General features: G+C 55.3%; 1 protein-coding gene across 1 annotated transcript; it reads left to right on the top strand.

The window, feature by feature from the left end:
• The first annotated feature begins 340 nt into the window (after positions 1-340).
• LOC130258921 (uncharacterized) lies at positions 341-17,449 on the top strand. The gene is made up of 8 exons (XM_056502671.1): positions 341-2,806; positions 7,306-7,529; positions 8,903-11,771; positions 12,888-12,993; positions 13,242-15,745; positions 15,901-15,904; positions 16,854-16,997; positions 17,442-17,449. Exons 1-8 carry the CDS (start codon positions 341-343, stop codon positions 17,447-17,449), a joined length of 8,325 nt encoding a protein of 2,774 aa, XP_056358646.1.
• The last annotated feature ends 430 nt before the right edge of the window (positions 17,450-17,879 follow it).

The following is a 17,879-nucleotide window of genomic DNA, read 5'->3' as shown; positions in this document are numbered from 1 at the left end:
CTGTGCCGCCGCCGAGAGCATCCCGTGTGTGAGGCGGGGCGGGCAGCGCTCGGCAGCGCTCGGTGCTGCAGTGCCGGGAGGAGGCTGCGGGCGCCGCTGTTGACCGAGAGGAGCGAGAGGAAGCTCGGAGCGCTGCAGCCCCGCCCGGTGCGGAACGGCTCCCTGGGTTGCTCGGTGCCTGGCTGGGCGGCCGAGAGGTCTGCGAGAATCCCCGCAGTGAGAAACAGTGCTGAAGGGATACGGAGGGACTCCTGGCAGCGGCCGAGAGCGGCGAGTCATCTCCAAATTAGCTCCGAGAAGCTGCAGGCCGTGTTTCGGTGCCGGCGGTGCCGCGACAAAGATGTGTGCGGCGGGGAGACGGTGGGGCCGGCGGCAGCGAGCTCTGCTCTGGGTGATCCTGCTGGCGGCGTGGGAGGCGGCGTGGGGGCAGCTGCGCTACTCGGTGCCCGAGGAGATGCCCAAGGGCTCGTTCGTGGGTGACGTGGCCAAGGACCTGGGGCTGCAGCTGCCGGAGATTAATGACCGCGGTGCCCGCATTGTCTCCGGAGGTAGGACGCAGTATTTCGCTCTGCACGGGAAGACGGGACATTTAGTGACAGCGGAGAAGATCGACAGAGAGCAGCTGTGCGAGAGTGCGCAGCAATGCGTGCTGCGCTGTGAGCTGATAGTGGAGGGGGAAATGCAGGTTTACGGAATCCAGGTGGAAATTACGGACATTAACGATAATGCACCCAGATTCCGAGAGGCAGAAATACAGCTGAAAATGAGTGAGACGACAGACCCTGGTGCACGGTTTCCCCTGCCCGACGCTGATGATCGAGACTGGGGTCGGAATTCCTTGCAGAGCTACGAGCTGAGCGGTGACGAGCACTTCTCGCTGGCCGTGCAGTCGGGCCCCGGCCGCGATCAGCGTCCCGAGCTGGTGCTGGCGAAGGCGCTGGACCGGGAGGAGGCGGCGTTTCACGAGCTGGTGCTGAGGGCGATGGACGGCGGCGATCCGGCACGGACGGGCACGGCTCGGATCCGAGTGACGGTGCTGGATGCGAACGACAACGCGCCTGTGTTCAGCCAGGCGGAGTACACGGTGCGTGTGCCCGAGGACGTGCCCGTGGGCTCAACTCTCATAACCGTCCTAGCCACGGACGCAGACGAAGGGTTAAACGGGCATATGAAATACTCATTTAAAAAAATCACGGAGAAGGATACTCAGATTTTTCAGCTCGACAGTGACACGGGAGACATCAACCTTTTGCAAAGCCTGAACTTCGAGGAAGGAGATTCTCACGAACTAGAGGTGCAGGCACATGATGGGGCAGGTCTTTTTGACACAACGAAAGTCGTGGTCACTGTGACAGATGTGAACGATAATGTGCCGGAGATTTCTGTCCGTTCGGCCCGGAGCGAGGTCTCCGAAGACGCCCCACCGGGAACTGTCGTGGCCCTGCTGCACGTGCAGGACCGGGACTCTGGACCGAACGGTGCCGTGCGCTGCTCGCTCGAAGGGCAGGTCCCCTTCCGCCTGGAGAAGTCTTTTGATGATTACTATCGTGTGGTGACAGCGAGAGAGCTGGACCGAGAGCAGGTGTCGGAGTACAACGTGACGGTGCGGGCGGCCGACGGCGGGTCGCCGGCGCTGCAGAGCAGCGCGGTGCTGGCGCTGCGGGTGCTGGACGTGAACGACAACGCGCCGGTGTTCGCGGAGGAGCGCTACAGCGCGCGGCTGGCGGAGAACAACGCGGCGGGCGCGCTGGTGCTGACGGTGCGCGCGACGGACGCGGACTGGGGGCAGAACGCGCGCGTGCGCTACCGGCTGTCGGAGGGGCGGGTGCGGGGCGCGCCGCTGTCGTCGTACGTGTCGGTGCAGGCGGAGACGGGCGCGCTGTACGCGCTGCGCTCCTTGGACTACGAGCAGGTGCGCGAGCTGCGGCTGTGGGTGCGTGAGGAGGACGGCGGCGCGCCGGCGCTGAGCAGCAACGTGTCGGTGGTGCTGCAGATCGTGGACGAGAACGACAACGCGCCGCAGGTGCTGTACCCGCCGGCGGGCGCGCTGCGGGCGGGCTCGGGCTCGGGCGGTGCGTGGTCGGGCGTGGAGCTGGCGCCGCGCTGGTCGGAGGCGGGCGCGCTGGTGGCCAAGGTGGTGGCGGTGGACGCGGACGCGGGCCAGAACGCGTGGCTGTCGTACGAGCTGGCCAAGGCGACGGAGCCGGGGCTGTTCCGCGTGGGGCTGCACAGCGGCGAGGTGCGCACGGCGCGCTCGCCGCTGGCCCGCGACGCGGCGCGCCAGAGCCTGGTGGTGGTGGTGAAGGACCACGGGCGGCCGGCGCTGTCGGCCACGGCCACGCTGAGCGTGGTGCTGGCCGAGAGCGTGGCCGAGCTGCTGGCCGAGCTGGGCAGCGCGGCCGACGAGGCGGCGGCAGAGCCGGGCGAGCCGGCCGTGAGCCTGACGCGCTGGCTCGTGCTGGCCGTGGCCGCCGTGTCCTGCCTCTTCGTCGCCTTCCTGCTGCTGCTGCTGGCGCTGCGCCTGCGCCGCTGGCGCCGCCAGCAGCTGCTGCCGCCCGCCAGCGGCGCCTTGCGCGGCGTGCCCGTGTCGCACTTCGTGGGCATCGACGGCGTGCGCGCCTTCCTGCAGTCCTACTCGCACGACGTGTCGCTCACGGCCGACTCGCGCAAGAGCCAGCTGCGCTTCTCGGCCGGCGGCAGCTGCTGCGACACCCTCCCGGCCCGGCCGCTGCCCGACGAGCCCGCGCCGCTGCTCGGCGACGAGGACCCTGCCGGCGCCATCCCTGTGGATCCCGCCGCTTCCTCGGTGAGTTGCTCTGTTCAGATTTTCTCTACGACACTTTCTCCTGCTCTTATCTTTCCTCGCCTTGTCCTCTGGCTTGCTTAGGAGATTTTGCTTCAAAGGAAAGTAATGTTTCCTTCCGTAACGTTCTCAAGAATTGTGCCTGTTGTTCTCGTTTTGTGATCTTGCGGTCCTCAGCTTTCTAATTCTTGAAGAAAGATGCAGGTAAAAGGCTGCTGTTGGCAGGCTCTTCATTGGTATAGAAGTTTTGGTATTGACCAGGTTCCAGGTATTCTTCCCCTATCTAACATGTGCTGTTCAAAATCTTTGCTCTTGTTAGTATTAGATCTTCTGATTTGATGCATTATGTAGAAATTCACCTTTTTTAGCAGGCTCATGCGTCTTCCGCACAGCACATGTGCTTGAATAAGTTGAGTGGGTCGAAGAAAATGGTGATGGCTTTGCGTGGATCTTCTGTGGATGTTGTTCTCCGCCTTTACCTTTCTGCATGATAGATAATGGAGATCAGCAGGAAAAGTCTTTGCATCATCCACGCTTTGATCTTTGTCCCACATGGAGGATTCAGACAGGCAACAAGTGGTCCTTGATGATTTCTGTTTGGATGTTATGAAGATGAAGTTGTGTCTCTTTGTAAACCTGTGGGTGGCTGGATGTGCAGGAAGAATGGCGGCACTTCTTTGTCTCTTTCTTGATTTTATGATAGAGCAATGTCAAATGCAGCTGGATGAGCCTTGGCTATAAAATATTTGGCATGGCAAGGGAATTACCTAGATGGGGAGGGGGAGATTCAGGGTGCAATGGAAGAATATAAGTTAAGCTGAATTCCCCCAGTGCAGATATTCCCTGACTCAGTCTCTCATGGAAGGCTGCTCGGCTTTTCCTTTCAGACCTGTGAAATCTCTTCACAGAATTTCATTGAGCAGGCAAATGTGGCTTCCATGGTACAGAGATGTAAAGATATCTGTGTGGAACTGGTGGTGGGGAGAAAAATGGCCGATGGAACTTGGCCTCTGCTGTCGCATGTTTTTAGGATATATGGGTGAAAGAACACCGTGGATGATGTGATGTGTTCGAAATTTGAGTCCTGTGAGCTGCGTGTGAATGTCTGCTGAAGGACTCAAGGGAATGTTTTTCTGTGTTCCCTGTCCAGTTCCTATCTCTAGTATGAAGCATTGTGAGATTTTGTTCCTCAGATTAATTGTCTAGCAGATCTGTATTCCAGCAGCATGGAGAACCCTGTAAAATTCTTACTACGTATTTGCATGTGATTATAATTGTGTAATTTAAAAATTTAATTCTTTAACTTCTGGAAGATGTCATATGGGAAGAGCAAGAGATGTATTCAGTGACTATAAACAACGTTATTGATCATCTACTATGAGTTACAAAACCCAGAGGAGTGTTCTGAGCTCTTCAATTCTGCAGGTGTTAACCTTCTGTCTCAGTCTTCTGATGATCTGAAGATGGTTCCTTTCTATTTATAGGTGAAAAGAGAGACATTCATAGACAGGGTCCTTTAAAATGTCTCTGTACTATATGCTTTTTCTTGTCCCATGGCCAGGACAACAAATCAAATATTGTCCATGGTAAGGAGATATTATCTTTGCAACTTTCCTTTTGGTAGAGTCTCTCTAAATTCTGAAGATCTTTGATAACCATGTGAGTTGTGAAGTGTTAGGGAAGAGTGTTGGGGGTGTGGTGTGTGGGGAGACCTGGCATGTGTTTTGTTCATCCTCTGGGCTATTACTGGCCTTATGAAAGTAAATCAGCATGAGCCTTATGATTTATATTGTGTGGTTTGGACTCAAATGGCCTAGTTTGGGTTCCATATTCTTTTGCATCAAGAGTGGCAGTCATCCATGTTGTGAGGAGTCCATGTGCTGAAGAATGGGGATGTTGCCTTTGAACTGACTCTTGGGTGGCTGGGTCTTTGACTGAGCTGATAATAATTTATGACCTATAAAGCATTTTCCACTTATTCAAATAATGGGGAGGAACAGAATAATCTTAGGGTGGATGCTTGGGATTTGAGAAGCTGTGCACACAGCTTTTCTTCGAATGATGTCTGTATGCAAAATTTGCTATGATGTTGTGTTTGGACAGAGAGAAGAAGTCTGTCTATCCAGAGCCAGGGCCGGTGCTGGATTTCACTCTGATATAGCTCAAAATGAATGAATTAATTGTGTCTGTTTGTCCCATAAGTTACGTGAATCCCACATCTGTGCTTCCAAGCTTTTTATTTCTCTTCCTATGCAAGGAAATGACTGTCTGGGGTCCATGTTGTGAGCTCCTGTGTGAGGGCTCTTGTGAATCAGTTACAATCGAGTTTCCTGTGTTGTGTACACAGTTGGCGCAATCTAAAATGTGAGGCCATGATTGATATTTTTCTGGTGTTTTCCCATTCGTACCTGGGTTGATTAAGGTTTTATGATAGTAGGCTTGGGTTGGGTTGGGTTTCTTTGTTTGTTTTCTTTTTGTTGGTCAAGGAGTGTAGTCGATCCTCATTGTGCTTGGCAGTCCTGTAATCTCCAAAACATATAACTGTCCCTTAAGGAGAGAATCTCTCATCCATACCTTGAAGCTGTACATGTAATCATAGACTCATGGAAACATAGACTCATACAATGGTTTGTATTGTAAAGGACCTTAAAAATCATCTTGTTCCAATTCCTCTGCCATGGGCAGGGACATGATCAGTCAGACCAGGTTGTTCAGAGCCCCACCCAGCCTTAACTAGAATATTACATTAAGAAACTACCACTTCATAAATATATGTTTCCCCAACGTGTTGTTTTCACTCTCGCTAATGTACAACCACACTTCTGGTATAGGTTGATGGTGAAACTAAAGACTGTGAATGAAGAGTGAGGAGGATGAGAGCTCAGTTCTGTGTCATGGAAATCAGTGAATCAGTTTGGGTTTGGCTGAAGATGGTTTGATTTCATGGCTGGTGCCAAGGCCAGTGCCAGTTATGCTCTGTTCTGATCCCAGTTTCTCTGTCATGAAAGACAATGCCAGTCCTCCAACCATAACATTTTCCACGATAGCTGTTTTTATAGAACCCTAATCCTGGGCTAGAACAGCTAATTAATCCTGTGTGAAACCTCCATTATCCATCTATATCTGTCTGCAACATGGTGATGTAGAGTTTCTTCAGAGTTCTAATTCCACTTTCATTCAGGCCTTTGTTTCCAGCAAGGTTGCAACTCCTTTTCTCTGTACTAGTCAGTACTTTTAAATTTGTAACAGTGACTGTTGATTTTCAGCAAATCCATTCCTACCCACCTAGGAAAGAACTGTATGTGTGGGGAATAGGACGAATAGGAAGCAGAAGCAATAAGGGAATTTGGTGTACTTTGTCAGAAGAATAACTTGCAAAAGAGGCTGATGAAAAGCTGTTTAAAAGCTCTTTAAAATGATAGTTAAATAGTCGTGCAGGGTGAGCAGGCCACGCAGTAGAAGAAATAGGTGAGAAAACTAATTCTCCATATGACCCCCCCTATCCTATTCTCCAGCGTAAGTGTTTAAGGCCTCCCTTACAGCTTGAGACGTCCTGGAGCTCTCTGGGATGAATTTTAAGGTGTGAAAGAAAGGCCTAGAAGACTTCACTGTGTGTATCTCTGCCAAATTTTTTTGGTGCTTTCTTGCCTTATCTGATTCATGTTTTGGTTTTTTTTTTTTTCTTTTCCCTTGATTTATTCTGTAGGTGGGTATATTCACTACTATCAAGAACCTATCTTTTTTAGCAGTGTGTGTTGTGTTATTGCCTCCTGTAAGTTCAGTTGGAGTGGAAGTCAGGAGATATGAGAGTTACTCTGAGTTCTGTTGCTGTTGGGAGAAATAGATGTAAATATGACTTTAGTAGACATTGAAACTTGGTGAAAAAGGGTGTGTGATGAAGACAGGGAGGAGATTCCCTTCAAGCCAATGGTTTGATCAGCCAATCTCCATTAGATGACTGCTGATCTTTTAGTATGGTTGTTTATCATTTGTGTGCTTTAGAATCCCTCACTTCCTTATCATAATGGTGGTGAGCAAATGCACCTTCTTTCTTGGTGTGCCTGTAGGACATTAACATCTCATGATAAATGTGACCAGTGAGGAGAGACAAGCAAAACCTTCCAGTTGCATGGCAGAGAAGAAAAAGAAGGCAGAGGAGCTCAGTGTGTGAGGCTGGAGAACTCGTTCATTCCCTTGATCGTCATGTGTCACAGATAACACAAGGCTGTGCCTGATGGAGTGTGGTGTGATTTGAGTTGCTTCAGCAGGGCAAGTGAGACCTACAGGATGTTATGGCATGTGTTAATTTCTCTGTGTTTCTATTTCTTGCATTACGTGTTATGAGCTCAAGCTCAGTATGTCTGATCTTATGGGGAAGGTCTCCTTTCTACCAATTTTTGGAGTGCAGGTGCAGTTCCCACACACATGTGGGATGTTTACAGCTGTAAAGAGGAAGGGTCCATCAGCACATGTGTGCTCCCCCAGGAACATTTTGTGTGCAGTGTAATAGTGCAGAAGCATCTCTGCTGCAGTCCTCCAAGTGCAGAGCGGCCACCCAGCCCAGCCAAGGTTTCCATGAACAGCCCAGGGGCCAGTGGGAGAACGTGTGCAGTGTCCCCCACATCATCACCCAGAAGAACATTCTGGGCAATCATCTGGAGGCTGTGAAGTGGCTGAGGAACAGGCTGGAGAGTCACCTGCGAAGAGTTACAGACAGTGGCTCAATGTGCAGGTGGAAATCAGTAACTTGTGCTGTCTCTCAAGGGTCCCTCCTGGGACCAGTACTTTCCAGTAGTGACCAGTTTAGTACCTCCATGGACAATGGGGTTGAGTGCACCTTCAGACTGTCACCTGAAAGGTTGTCACCTTTCAGCTGACACCAATTTGAGTTGCTTCACGAGAGGGCAGAGATGCCAAGGAGGGATGGGCTGGAGAAGTGGCCCCGTGCAAACATCCTGGAGTTGAACAGGGGGAAGGGCAAGGTCCTGGACCTGGCTTAGCGCAGCCCTCAGTTTAAACAGAGAGAAGGGGATAGGGAACAGCTTTGCAGAGAAGTATTTGGAGTTCTTGGTGGCTGATAAGATGGGACATGAGCTGCCAATGGGCACCTGCTGCTCAAAATGTGTCCTGCACTGCATAACAAGTAATGTGCCCAGCAGGTCCAGAGAGGTTCTTCACCCGGTCTAAAATCTTTTTGTGAGAGCGTAGACTGCATGAAGATATTGTACCAATATCCCAAATGGACATGCTAGAGTTTCCAGAAGGATCATGGAAGTGATCTGAGGGTTGGCACGTGTCTGCTATGCGGAAGGACTGAGAAGTTTAGGTCTTCAAGCGTGGGGAAACAATATCTGTCTGTAGATTTTTCAAAGTTTTTTTTTTCTACTTAAATGTACTCATAAGCTTATAGTAAATAAGGACAGAGCTGTTTTTAACAGGGGCAGTGGCTGTAGGACAGCAGAAAACTATTGTCAGTTAAATGGAGGGAGGATTTGATTAAGAAAATGTAGGTGGTGAGAATATAACATATTGCCTAAGGAAGATTTGGATATGCCTCCAACGTTCAAGGGTCCAGAAATTGCTCCTGCTTGTGATCGAGGTGTGGATTAAATAGCCTTTAAGGAAAAGTTTACATTGGAAATGGAAAATATTGTTTAGCTATGTGAAGGACTCAACATTGCTTTGCACTTTCCATTGTCTAGCACTTAGATATGGAGATGAAAATGAAATAAGTTACATGAATCAGAAACTGAAGAGTAATGGTTAATCTGCTGTGTTGGCACAAGGGTTGCTTTCATTGCTTTAGGCTGATCGGTATCCCACATTAATTCATCCCAGATAATGATAGAACAAATTAAGACGTGACAAATTGCGAGAAAGCTCTTGAAGTCTTCTCTATTATCGTTTCTTGCTTCTGGAGATATGCAGTGATTTTAATAAGGGCAGCAGAATTGCATTCCTCACTGCCCTGCTGTAAATATTTGACTGTGACTGTTCAATGTGACTCAAAAGAATGCCCTAAAAGCATCGGACTGCACATGTCAGGCAGAAATTGGAGTAGAATTAGAGAAGAGCTTATGCGGTCGCGGTTTGCACCAGAGGAGAGAGCCCGGAGCCGGTGCCGGCGCTGAGCCCCGCCCAAAGCCGGGCCCCCTTGAGCGCGGCCGTGCGGCGGCTGCAGTGTCGCGGCGGCGCCTCCGGGTGTCGCTGTTGGCCGCCGCCGAGCGGCGCTGGAGCCGCCGCCGCCGCAGCGTCCTGCCCCCGCAGGCTGCTCGCTCGCCCGGCGCCGGCCAGAGCGGCAGCGGCAGCGGCAGCAGCAGCGGCGAGAGGCGGCGAGAGGCGGCGCTTGGCGGGGAGCAGCGGCGTCCGAGGCGGCCCGAGCGGGCTGGCTGCGCTGCCTGTGAGCGGTGCGTGCGGTGTGTGGCGAGAGCGGCTGCGAGGGAGGCAGGGCAGCGGCAGGAGGCAGGAGCTTGGCGAGCTGTGGCGGCAGAGAATGGCGGTGAGGCGGCGGCAGAGGCTCGGGCCGGGCGGCGGGCGAGCGCTGCTGGGCGCGGTGCTGCTGTGCGTGTGGTGGCGGGCGGCGGCCGAGCGGGTCCGCTACGCCATCCCCGAGGAGCTGGGCAGAGGCTCGCTCGTGGGGCCGCTGGCGCGGGACCTGGGGCTCAGCGCGGACGAGCTGCCGGCGCGCAAGCTGCAGGTGGCGTCTGCCGGCAAGAAGCAGCTGAAATACTTCAGTGTGAATGAGGAGAACGGGAACTTGTACGTAAACGAGAGGCTGAACCGGGAGGAAATGTGCGGCGCATCTGCGACTTGTTCTGTCAGCTTCGAGGTGCTGGTGCAAAACCCGCTGAACATTTTCCGCGTCGAGGTAGCCATCGAGGACGTGAACGACAACTCCCCGACCTTCAGCAAGGCTGTTCTGGACCTCGAGATTGGTGAATGGGTCCTTCCCGGTGCTCGTTTTCCGCTGGAGATGGCCCGAGATTCGGACGTTGGAAGTAACTCTCTGTTGACCTACCAACTCGACAGCAACCCTTTCTTCACGTTGGCCTTCAGGGAGAACCCTGATGGAAGCAAGCAGCCGGAATTGGTACTGGAGAGAGCCCTGGACCGAGAGAAGCAAAGTTCCATTGAGTTGGTCCTGACAGCAGTTGACGGCGGGGAACCTGCGAGGTCCGGGGCTGTTCAGATTCGGGTCAATGTAACAGATGCCAACGACAACCCACCCGTGTTCAGTAAAAGCTTCTACGAGGCGCGAGTGGCGGAGAATCTGCCGGTGGGGTCGCTGGTGCTACAGGTGCGGGCCACAGATGCGGACGCCGGATCTAACGGGAAGGTGTCCTACGCCTTCAGCAACGTTCCAGGGTCCATCAGCGAGTTGTTCGCTGTGGACAGAGAGGGCGGCGAGATCAGGACGGCGGGTGCCCTCGATTTCGAGGACATGAGTAAATACAGCTTCGGTCTGGAGGCAAGGGACGGCGGGGGGTTAGTGTCACACTGTACGGTCCAAATAGACGTCACGGATGAGAACGACAACGCGCCCGAGATTACGATTCTGTCGCTTTCGAGTCCCGTGCCCGAAGACGCACCGGTGGGCACCGTGGTGGCCCTGCTGAACGCAAACGACCCGGACTCGGGAGAGAACGGCCAGGTGTCGTGCGAGCTGTCGGGCGAGGCGCCGCTGTCGATCGTGGCGTCGCCGGGCGGCTCGTACAAGGTGGTGACGGCGAGCGCGCTGGACCGCGAGCAGGCGTCCGAGCAGCGCGTGACGGTGGTGGCCCGGGACCGGGGCAGGCCGGCGCTGTGGAGCAGCACGGAGCTGGTGCTGGAGGTGTCGGACGTGAACGACAACGCGCCGGTGTTCGAGGAGGCGGCGTACAGCGCGTACGTGGCGGAGAACAACGCGGCGGGCGCGCTGGTGCTGCGCGTGCAGGCGCGGGACGCGGACGCGGGCGCCAACGGGCGCGTGAGCTACTGGCTGGCGGGCGGCAGCGCGGGCGCGGCGGGCGCGGCGCCGCTCGTGTCGGTGGAGGCGCGGAGCGGCGCGCTGTACGCGCAGCGCTCCTTGGACTACGAGCAGTGCCGCGAGTTGTGGGTGGCGGTGCGGGCGCAGGACGGCGGCGCGCCGGCGCGCAGCTCCACGGCCACGGTGCGCGTGTTCGTGCTGGACCGCAACGACAACGCGCCGCGGGTGCTGTGGCCGGCGGCGGCGGCGGCGGCGGCGGGAGAGGCTCCGGCAGCGGCGCCGTTCGAGGTGGTGCCGCGCTCGGCCGAGGCCGGCTACCTGGTGGCCAAGGTGGTGGCGGTGGACGCGGACGCGGGGCGCAACGCGTGGCTGTCGTACGAGCTGGTGCAGGCGTCGGAGCCGGCGCTGTTCCGCGTGGGGCTGCACAGCGGCGAGGTGCGCACGGCGCGCGCCGTGTCCGAGCGGGACGCGGCCAAGCAGCGAGTGGTGGCCGTGGTGAAGGACCACGGGCAGCCGGCGCTGTCGGCCACGGCCACGCTGCACGTGGTGCTGGCCGAGAGCTTGCAGGAGGCGCTGCCGGAGCTGAGCGAGCGGCCGGCGGGCGCCGAGGCGGCGGCGGCGGCGGCGGCCGAGCTGCAGTTCTACCTGGTGCTGGCGCTGGCGCTGCTGTCGGCGCTCTTGGTGCTGAGCGTGGCGCTGGCCGTGGTGGCGCGGCTGCGCCGGGCCGGGCCGCCCGCCGTGCTGCGCTGCCTGGGCGCGCAGCGCTTCTCGCTGGCCGGCGCCGCCTTCCCGGCCGACTTCTGCGAGGGCACCTTGCCCTACTCCTACAACCTGTGCGTGGCGGCGCCGGCCCGCGCCGTGCCCGAGGCCGCTTGGCCGCCGCCGCCGCCGGTGCCCGTGCTGTCGGCGGAGGAGCTTCTGGGCGGGGATGACTGCGAGAAGCCGAACCCGAACAGCAGCGCCGTCACGGGAGATCCGCCGTCTAACCAGGATGCACCGCAGGTCTGTAAAACCATGCAACTCTTCTTTCCGGGGCCTTTCCTGTGATCATGAGGCGTTTTGCTTTTTGGGTCTGTTTTTTTATTATGTTTCGTACAGGTCCAGGTTACAGGGAACTCACATAAAAATTTTGTGCCTTGTCTTCTTAAAGACAACGATGGTAACAGGCAGTTCTGCTTATTCAGTTGTCGCACTGGTAGGCTTAGTGGAATGCGTCTTATCTTGTAGCTTATCGTGCAGGAAATCGTACTGAACTGGTAATGCTCTGAGTTCCCTTCTCCTTTCCTTCATTTTCCTTTTGCTTAGGCCAGACAGATTTAATTGGCATCTTTTTCCTCACGTCATGTTGAGGTTAAGCTCAACAACTGTGTCTTGGAACTTGTCTGAAACATTGCGGGTTTCTAATGATGAAGGCAGATTTTCAGTGTTTAGAAGGAGATGTTTAATGTTCAAAATTCTATGTTTCTGGTTTTGCTTTCTCGATTCGTGCCTGGGTAACAGGTGTAGAAACAAAAGTCTTTACTTTCTGCTCCTTTGGTGATGCAGCCTAAGGGGAAAAGCAATTTTGGATCAGTGAATCGAGAAGTAACAGGTCTTTCCTACAAAGTGGATTCTCCTCCCCTCTTCCGTGTGCCCTCATTCTTTTGGAGGAAGGTAGTTGTGTAAATGGCAGGTTTCAGTGAAGAAATGTAATTAGCCTGGTCCATGTCACTGCCTGCAGCATTAGCTGTCACATGGGTAGGAGAGAGGTTCTCTTTCAATTTGTGCTGTCCAAAATTATTTTCATGTATTGTTCCGTCTTTTTTTTGGTTGCATCACGCGTGGTCAGTGGGAAAAATTTGTCTACTTGAGGTGTTTTAAATGGCAGGAATTGCTGAAATTCCAAACGGATCTTTATGCATAAAATAAGATCTACCAATTTTACATGATTGTAGCAGGAAGAGTGAGTGAATATTTTTCTTTCCTGATCCATCTTTCCCGAAGTGAAGTACAGGTACTTTGGTGGACCCTAACTAATAGTGTTTGTAAGCGCGGGGTTACTGCTGTGCTCCAAAGGGAACATAAGAGTTCTTCCCTAAGTGAAGTTCAGCTTTGTGCGATACCATGCTTTGCTGGTAGGCGGCTGGAGAAATGAACGCTTTTGTCCCGCTGGGCTGGACTCTGCGACTCCGTAATAACTTTGGCCGCTTCCGAAAGCTGCCCATGGACACAGTGAGGATGCTCGGTGCTGCAGTGCCGGGAGGAGGCTGCGGGCGCCGCTGTTGACCGAGAGCAGCGAGAGGAAGCTCGGAGCGCTGCAGCCCCGCCCGCTGCGGACAGACTCGATCGGTCGTTCCCCGTGAAGCTCGGCGGCGGGTGGTGTGCGAGGGTCCCCGCGGTGCGGATTCGTGCTACAAAGAGACAGAAGATCCGGCGGCAGAAGCCGGGAGCGCTGTGCTGCGGCCTGAGTTGAAGAAGGAGGCGGATCGGTAGTCGGGAGCAGCCGCCCGTGGAGCGGTGCCGCGATGGAGATGTGCTCGGCGGGGAGGCGCTGGGGCCGGCGGCAGCGAGCTCTGCTCTGGGTGATGCTGCTGGCGGCGTGGGAGGCGGCGTGGGGACAGCTGCGCTACTCGGTGCCCGAAGAGATGCCCAAGGGCTCGTTCGTGGGCGACGTGGCCAAGGACCTGGGGCTGCAGATGCCGTTGTTGATCGAGCGCGGCGTTCACATTACTGACAGAGGTAGGACTCAATACTTCTCTCTGCATGGGAAGACGGGACATTTAGTGACGGCGGAGAGAATCGACAGAGAGCAGCTGTGCGAGAGTGTGCAGCAATGCGTGCTGCGCTGTGAGCTGGTAGCGGAGGGCGAAATGAAGGTTTACCGAATCGAAGTGGAAATCACGGACATTAACGATAACGCGCCCAGCTTCAAGGAAGTTGATTTGGAAGAGAGAATAAGCGAAATGACAGCGCCAGGGGCGCGGTTTCCACTTGCAGAGGCTCACGACCCGGACTCGGGTCGGAATTCCCTGCAGAGCTACGAGCTGAGCGGTGACGAGCACTTCTCGCTGGCCGTGCAGTCGGGCCCCGGCGGCGATCAGCGTCCCGAGCTGGTGCTGGCGAAGACGCTGGACCGGGAGGAGGCGGCGTTTCACGAGCTGGTGCTGAGGGCGATGGACGGCGGCGATCCGGCACGGACGGGCACGGCTCGGATCCGAGTGACGGTGCTGGATGCGAACGACAACGCGCCGGTGTTCAGCCAGGCGGAGTACACGGTGCGTGTGCCCGAGGACGTGCCCGTGGGCTCCACCCTCGTAACTGTCACGGCCACCGACGCCGACGAGGGGGTGAACGGACAGGTGAAATACTTATTGAAGAAAACCACGGGAAAAGCTTTGCAAATGCTGCAGCTCAACTCACAGACGGGTGAAATCACTCTACTGCAAAGCCTGGACTATGAAGAAGGCGACTCATATGAGCTGGAGGTACAGGGACGAGACGGCGGAGGCCTCTTCGACACTGCCAAAGTCGAGGTCACCGTCACAGACATAAACGATAACGCTCCAGTGATTTCTGTGCGGTCAGCGCTCAGTGAGATTTCTGAGGACTCCCCACCGGGCACGGTGGTGGCCCTGCTGTACGTGCAAGATCGGGACTCGGGGGCCAACGGCGAGGTGCGCTGCTCTCTCGATGGGGATGTGCCGTTCCGGCTGGAGAAGTCTTTTGACGATTACTATCACGTGGTGACGGCGAGAGAGCTGGACCGAGAGCAGGTGTCGGAGTACAACGTGACGGTGCGGGCGGCCGACGGCGGGTGGCCGGCGCTGCAGAGCAGCGCGGTGCTGGCGCTGCGGGTGCTGGACGTGAACGACAACGCGCCGGTGTTCGCGGAGGAGCGCTACAGCGCGCGGCTGGCGGAGAACAACGCGGCGGGCGCGCTGGTGCTGACGGTGCGCGCGACGGACGCGGACTGGGGGCAGAACGCGCGCGTGCGCTACCGGCTGTCGGAGGGGCGGGTGCGGGGCGCGCCGCTGTCGTCGTACGTGTCGGTGCAGGCGGAGACGGGCGCGCTGTACGCGCTGCGCTCCTTGGACTACGAGCAGGTGCGCGAGCTGCGGCTGTGGGTGCGTGCGGAGGACGGCGGCGCGCCGGCGCTGAGCAGCAACGTGTCGGTGGTGCTGCAGATCGTGGACGAGAACGACAACGCGCCGCAGGTGCTGTACCCGCCGGCGGGCGCGCTGCGGGCGGGCTCGGGCTCGGGCGGTGCGTGGTCGGGCGTGGAGCTGGCGCCGCGCTGGTCGGAGGCGGGCGCGCTGGTGGCCAAGGTGGTGGCGGTGGACGCGGACGCGGGCCAGAACGCGTGGCTGTCGTACGAGCTGGCCAAGGCGACGGAGCCGGGGCTGTTCCGCGTGGGGCTGCACAGCGGCGAGGTGCGCACGGCGCGCTCGCCGCTGGCCCGCGACGCGGCGCGCCAGAGCCTGGTGGTGGTGGTGAAGGACCACGGGCGGCCGGCGCTGTCGGCCACGGCCACGCTGAGCGTGGTGCTGGCCGAGAGCGTGGCCGAGCTGCTGGCCGAGCTGGGCAGCGCGGCCGACGAGGCGGCGGCAGAGCCGGGCGAGCCGGCCGTGAGCCTGACGCGCTGGCTCGTGCTGGCCGTGGCCGCCGTGTCCTGCCTCTTCGTCGCCTTCCTGCTGCTGCTGCTGGCGCTGCGCCTGCGCCGCTGGCGCCGCCAGCAGCTGCTGCCGCCCGCCAGCGGCGCCTTGCGCGGCGTGCCCGTCTCGCACTTCGTGGGCATCGACGGCGTGCGCGCCTTCCTGCAGTCCTACTCGCACGACGTGTCGCTCACGGCCGACTCGCGCAAGAGCCAGCTGCGCTTCTCGGCCGGCGGCAGCTGCTGCGACACCCTCCCGGCCCGGCCGCTGCCCGACGAGCCCGCGCCGCTGCTCGGGGACGAGGACCCGGCCGTCGCCCTCCCCGTGGATCCGTCCTCTACCTCGGTGAGTTTCTGGGTCAAAATTATTTGTTCGGGAGTTCTCTTCACTGATCTTCTCTCATTTCTTCACGTTGTGCTTGTATTGCACAGGAAGATTTGCAGAGATTAATTTCAGGCCCCTTTCATCGGAACGGTGTGTTCTGGTGCTTCTTTTTGCAGGCCGGTGCGCGTTGGTCTATGTTCAAACTTAAGTTTTATGGACCCGGTCGTAGAAAGGAGGTTATAGTGTGCTCGAGGTTGGTTCTTCGCATATTTTGGAAGTTGCATTTTGTTTCTTCTTTTTGTCCTTTGACAATTTTCCCCCACATTTCTTATTCTCAGTGGATGTGTTGAATTATATACAAGTGGAATTTACATTGTTTGCAGGGTCAGCTCTTTCCCCTATAGCACATGTGCATGAGCAGGTTGAAGTTCTTCTGAAACAACACTTACTGGCCCCTTCAGTAACATCACTTTAAAGTTTCTGAGAGTCACGTGCCTACGAAGTTAGGCATGTGCTGAAGTAGGACGAGCAGTGACTGTTATGACTTGGTCCTAGTTAGAGATGCGTATCACTAAATCACTAGAGTGTATTATATTTTAGTTAGTAGCAGACATGTTCTTTGGGTATCAGTGATCGTTTTCAGACAGTGAGAGGTTCTGTGTCCTGCTTTTTTTTCACTTGGAACTGACTGCAGATGTAGCTTTTGTGTTGCATATTATTAGGGCCGGGTTAAAAATCCGTTCTTGCAGATACAGGGGAGAATAAAATTTTGCTGCGAATTTTTTTTCTTGTTAAATTCATGAAAGTGAAATGATGGTGCAGAAATATAGGTGGTCCTGGTTGTTTTATGAGATCACACTTGTGGTTCCAGGCATTTTTTTGCTTTTATTCTGTCCAAAGGAATTTCATTGAAGATGTGTGGGCGTGGCCATTGCTGTGTTGGTTTTGTGTGGGCCTTTTACTCCCTAGATACCCATCTCTTGTACCTGCTACCGTTGGTTTAATCTGAAATGTCAGGGTCGTGATCCTTGCAGAGAAATCCAACTCACCTAACTGGTAAATGTACATGGGCTGATGGTGGTGGATGTTGAAGATGTGTTATCTGGGGTTTGATTATGTGTTTTTGCAGATTATGAGGGTCAGAGCATGTCACTGTCTGAGGGTCTCTTAGTGTCCGAGACCACTCAGATGGACATAGGAGGGTGGTTCAGGGTGCAGGGTATTCTTGAAGCTGCCGAAGAAAGACTGCAGGAGACAGTCGTCCGCTCTCAAGGTCTGTTTATTGTTTGTTATCTCTACAGTGTTCTTGCTCTCAATCAGCAGTCTGGTCACCACCGTGTCCAGGACGAAAGTCTGCCCACGAAAGGCAGGGCTTATCTTTTATACCCTAAACTACGTCTTCTATGTTTACAATATCTTTCCAATACTACAATATCTTATTACTATGTCCAGTTTTGTCCCCAACCAATCTGTGATTCCCAGCATCCAGAACAAGAAGAAGAAGAAGAAAGAAGACACCACACCCCAAATCCTCCATCTTGGCCTCGTGGCTGATAATATAAACAATCCCAAAAATTACCTTTTCTACATGCTAACTATCTAATTCACACTCTAATTTCCCTTAAAGGTTGGATTTCTTCTCTGAGAGAAGGCAGATGTTCCCATGGTGCTAGATCCAGCTCTCGGACCCCCCTGGCTCTATTCGGGGGTCTTGCAGGGGTCTGACATGGGGGTTCTCGCACCCACAGAGGGTCCAAAGGGATTCCCTGGACCCCCACAAGAGCATACCGTGGAACTGTGCAGGGCTGGAGACAAAAGTCCTTTGGCCTGGGTGTGGAGGTTTGGTGAAACAGGAGAGGCACTGTTTGCTCTTTTCCTTCTTCAGTGTGCAGTCCTGTTCTGTGTAATGTGATTTTCTTCTACCATGATAAGTTTGTCCTAACAGATCAGACCTTACTTGAGCTGAGTGGGGAGCCCTGGGAGTTTTCTCCGTGTGTTTGTAGGTTGTTCTGTTTTTTTAATGTACGGTTTAATTAGGTTCTTATGGACAGTGCCATAAAGGAATTTTTAGTGGAGCTAACTCTGGGATCATTGCCATCTAAGCCCCTGAACTCTGCGCCTGACCTTAGTGCCATCATCATCATTAAGAGTCTGT

This window comes from Oenanthe melanoleuca, chromosome 13, assembly GCF_029582105.1.
Source record: "Oenanthe melanoleuca isolate GR-GAL-2019-014 chromosome 13, OMel1.0, whole genome shotgun sequence".
NCBI classification, from domain to species: Eukaryota; Metazoa; Chordata; class Aves; order Passeriformes; family Muscicapidae; genus Oenanthe; species Oenanthe melanoleuca.
This window is presented reverse-complemented; position numbering and strand designations above follow the sequence as displayed.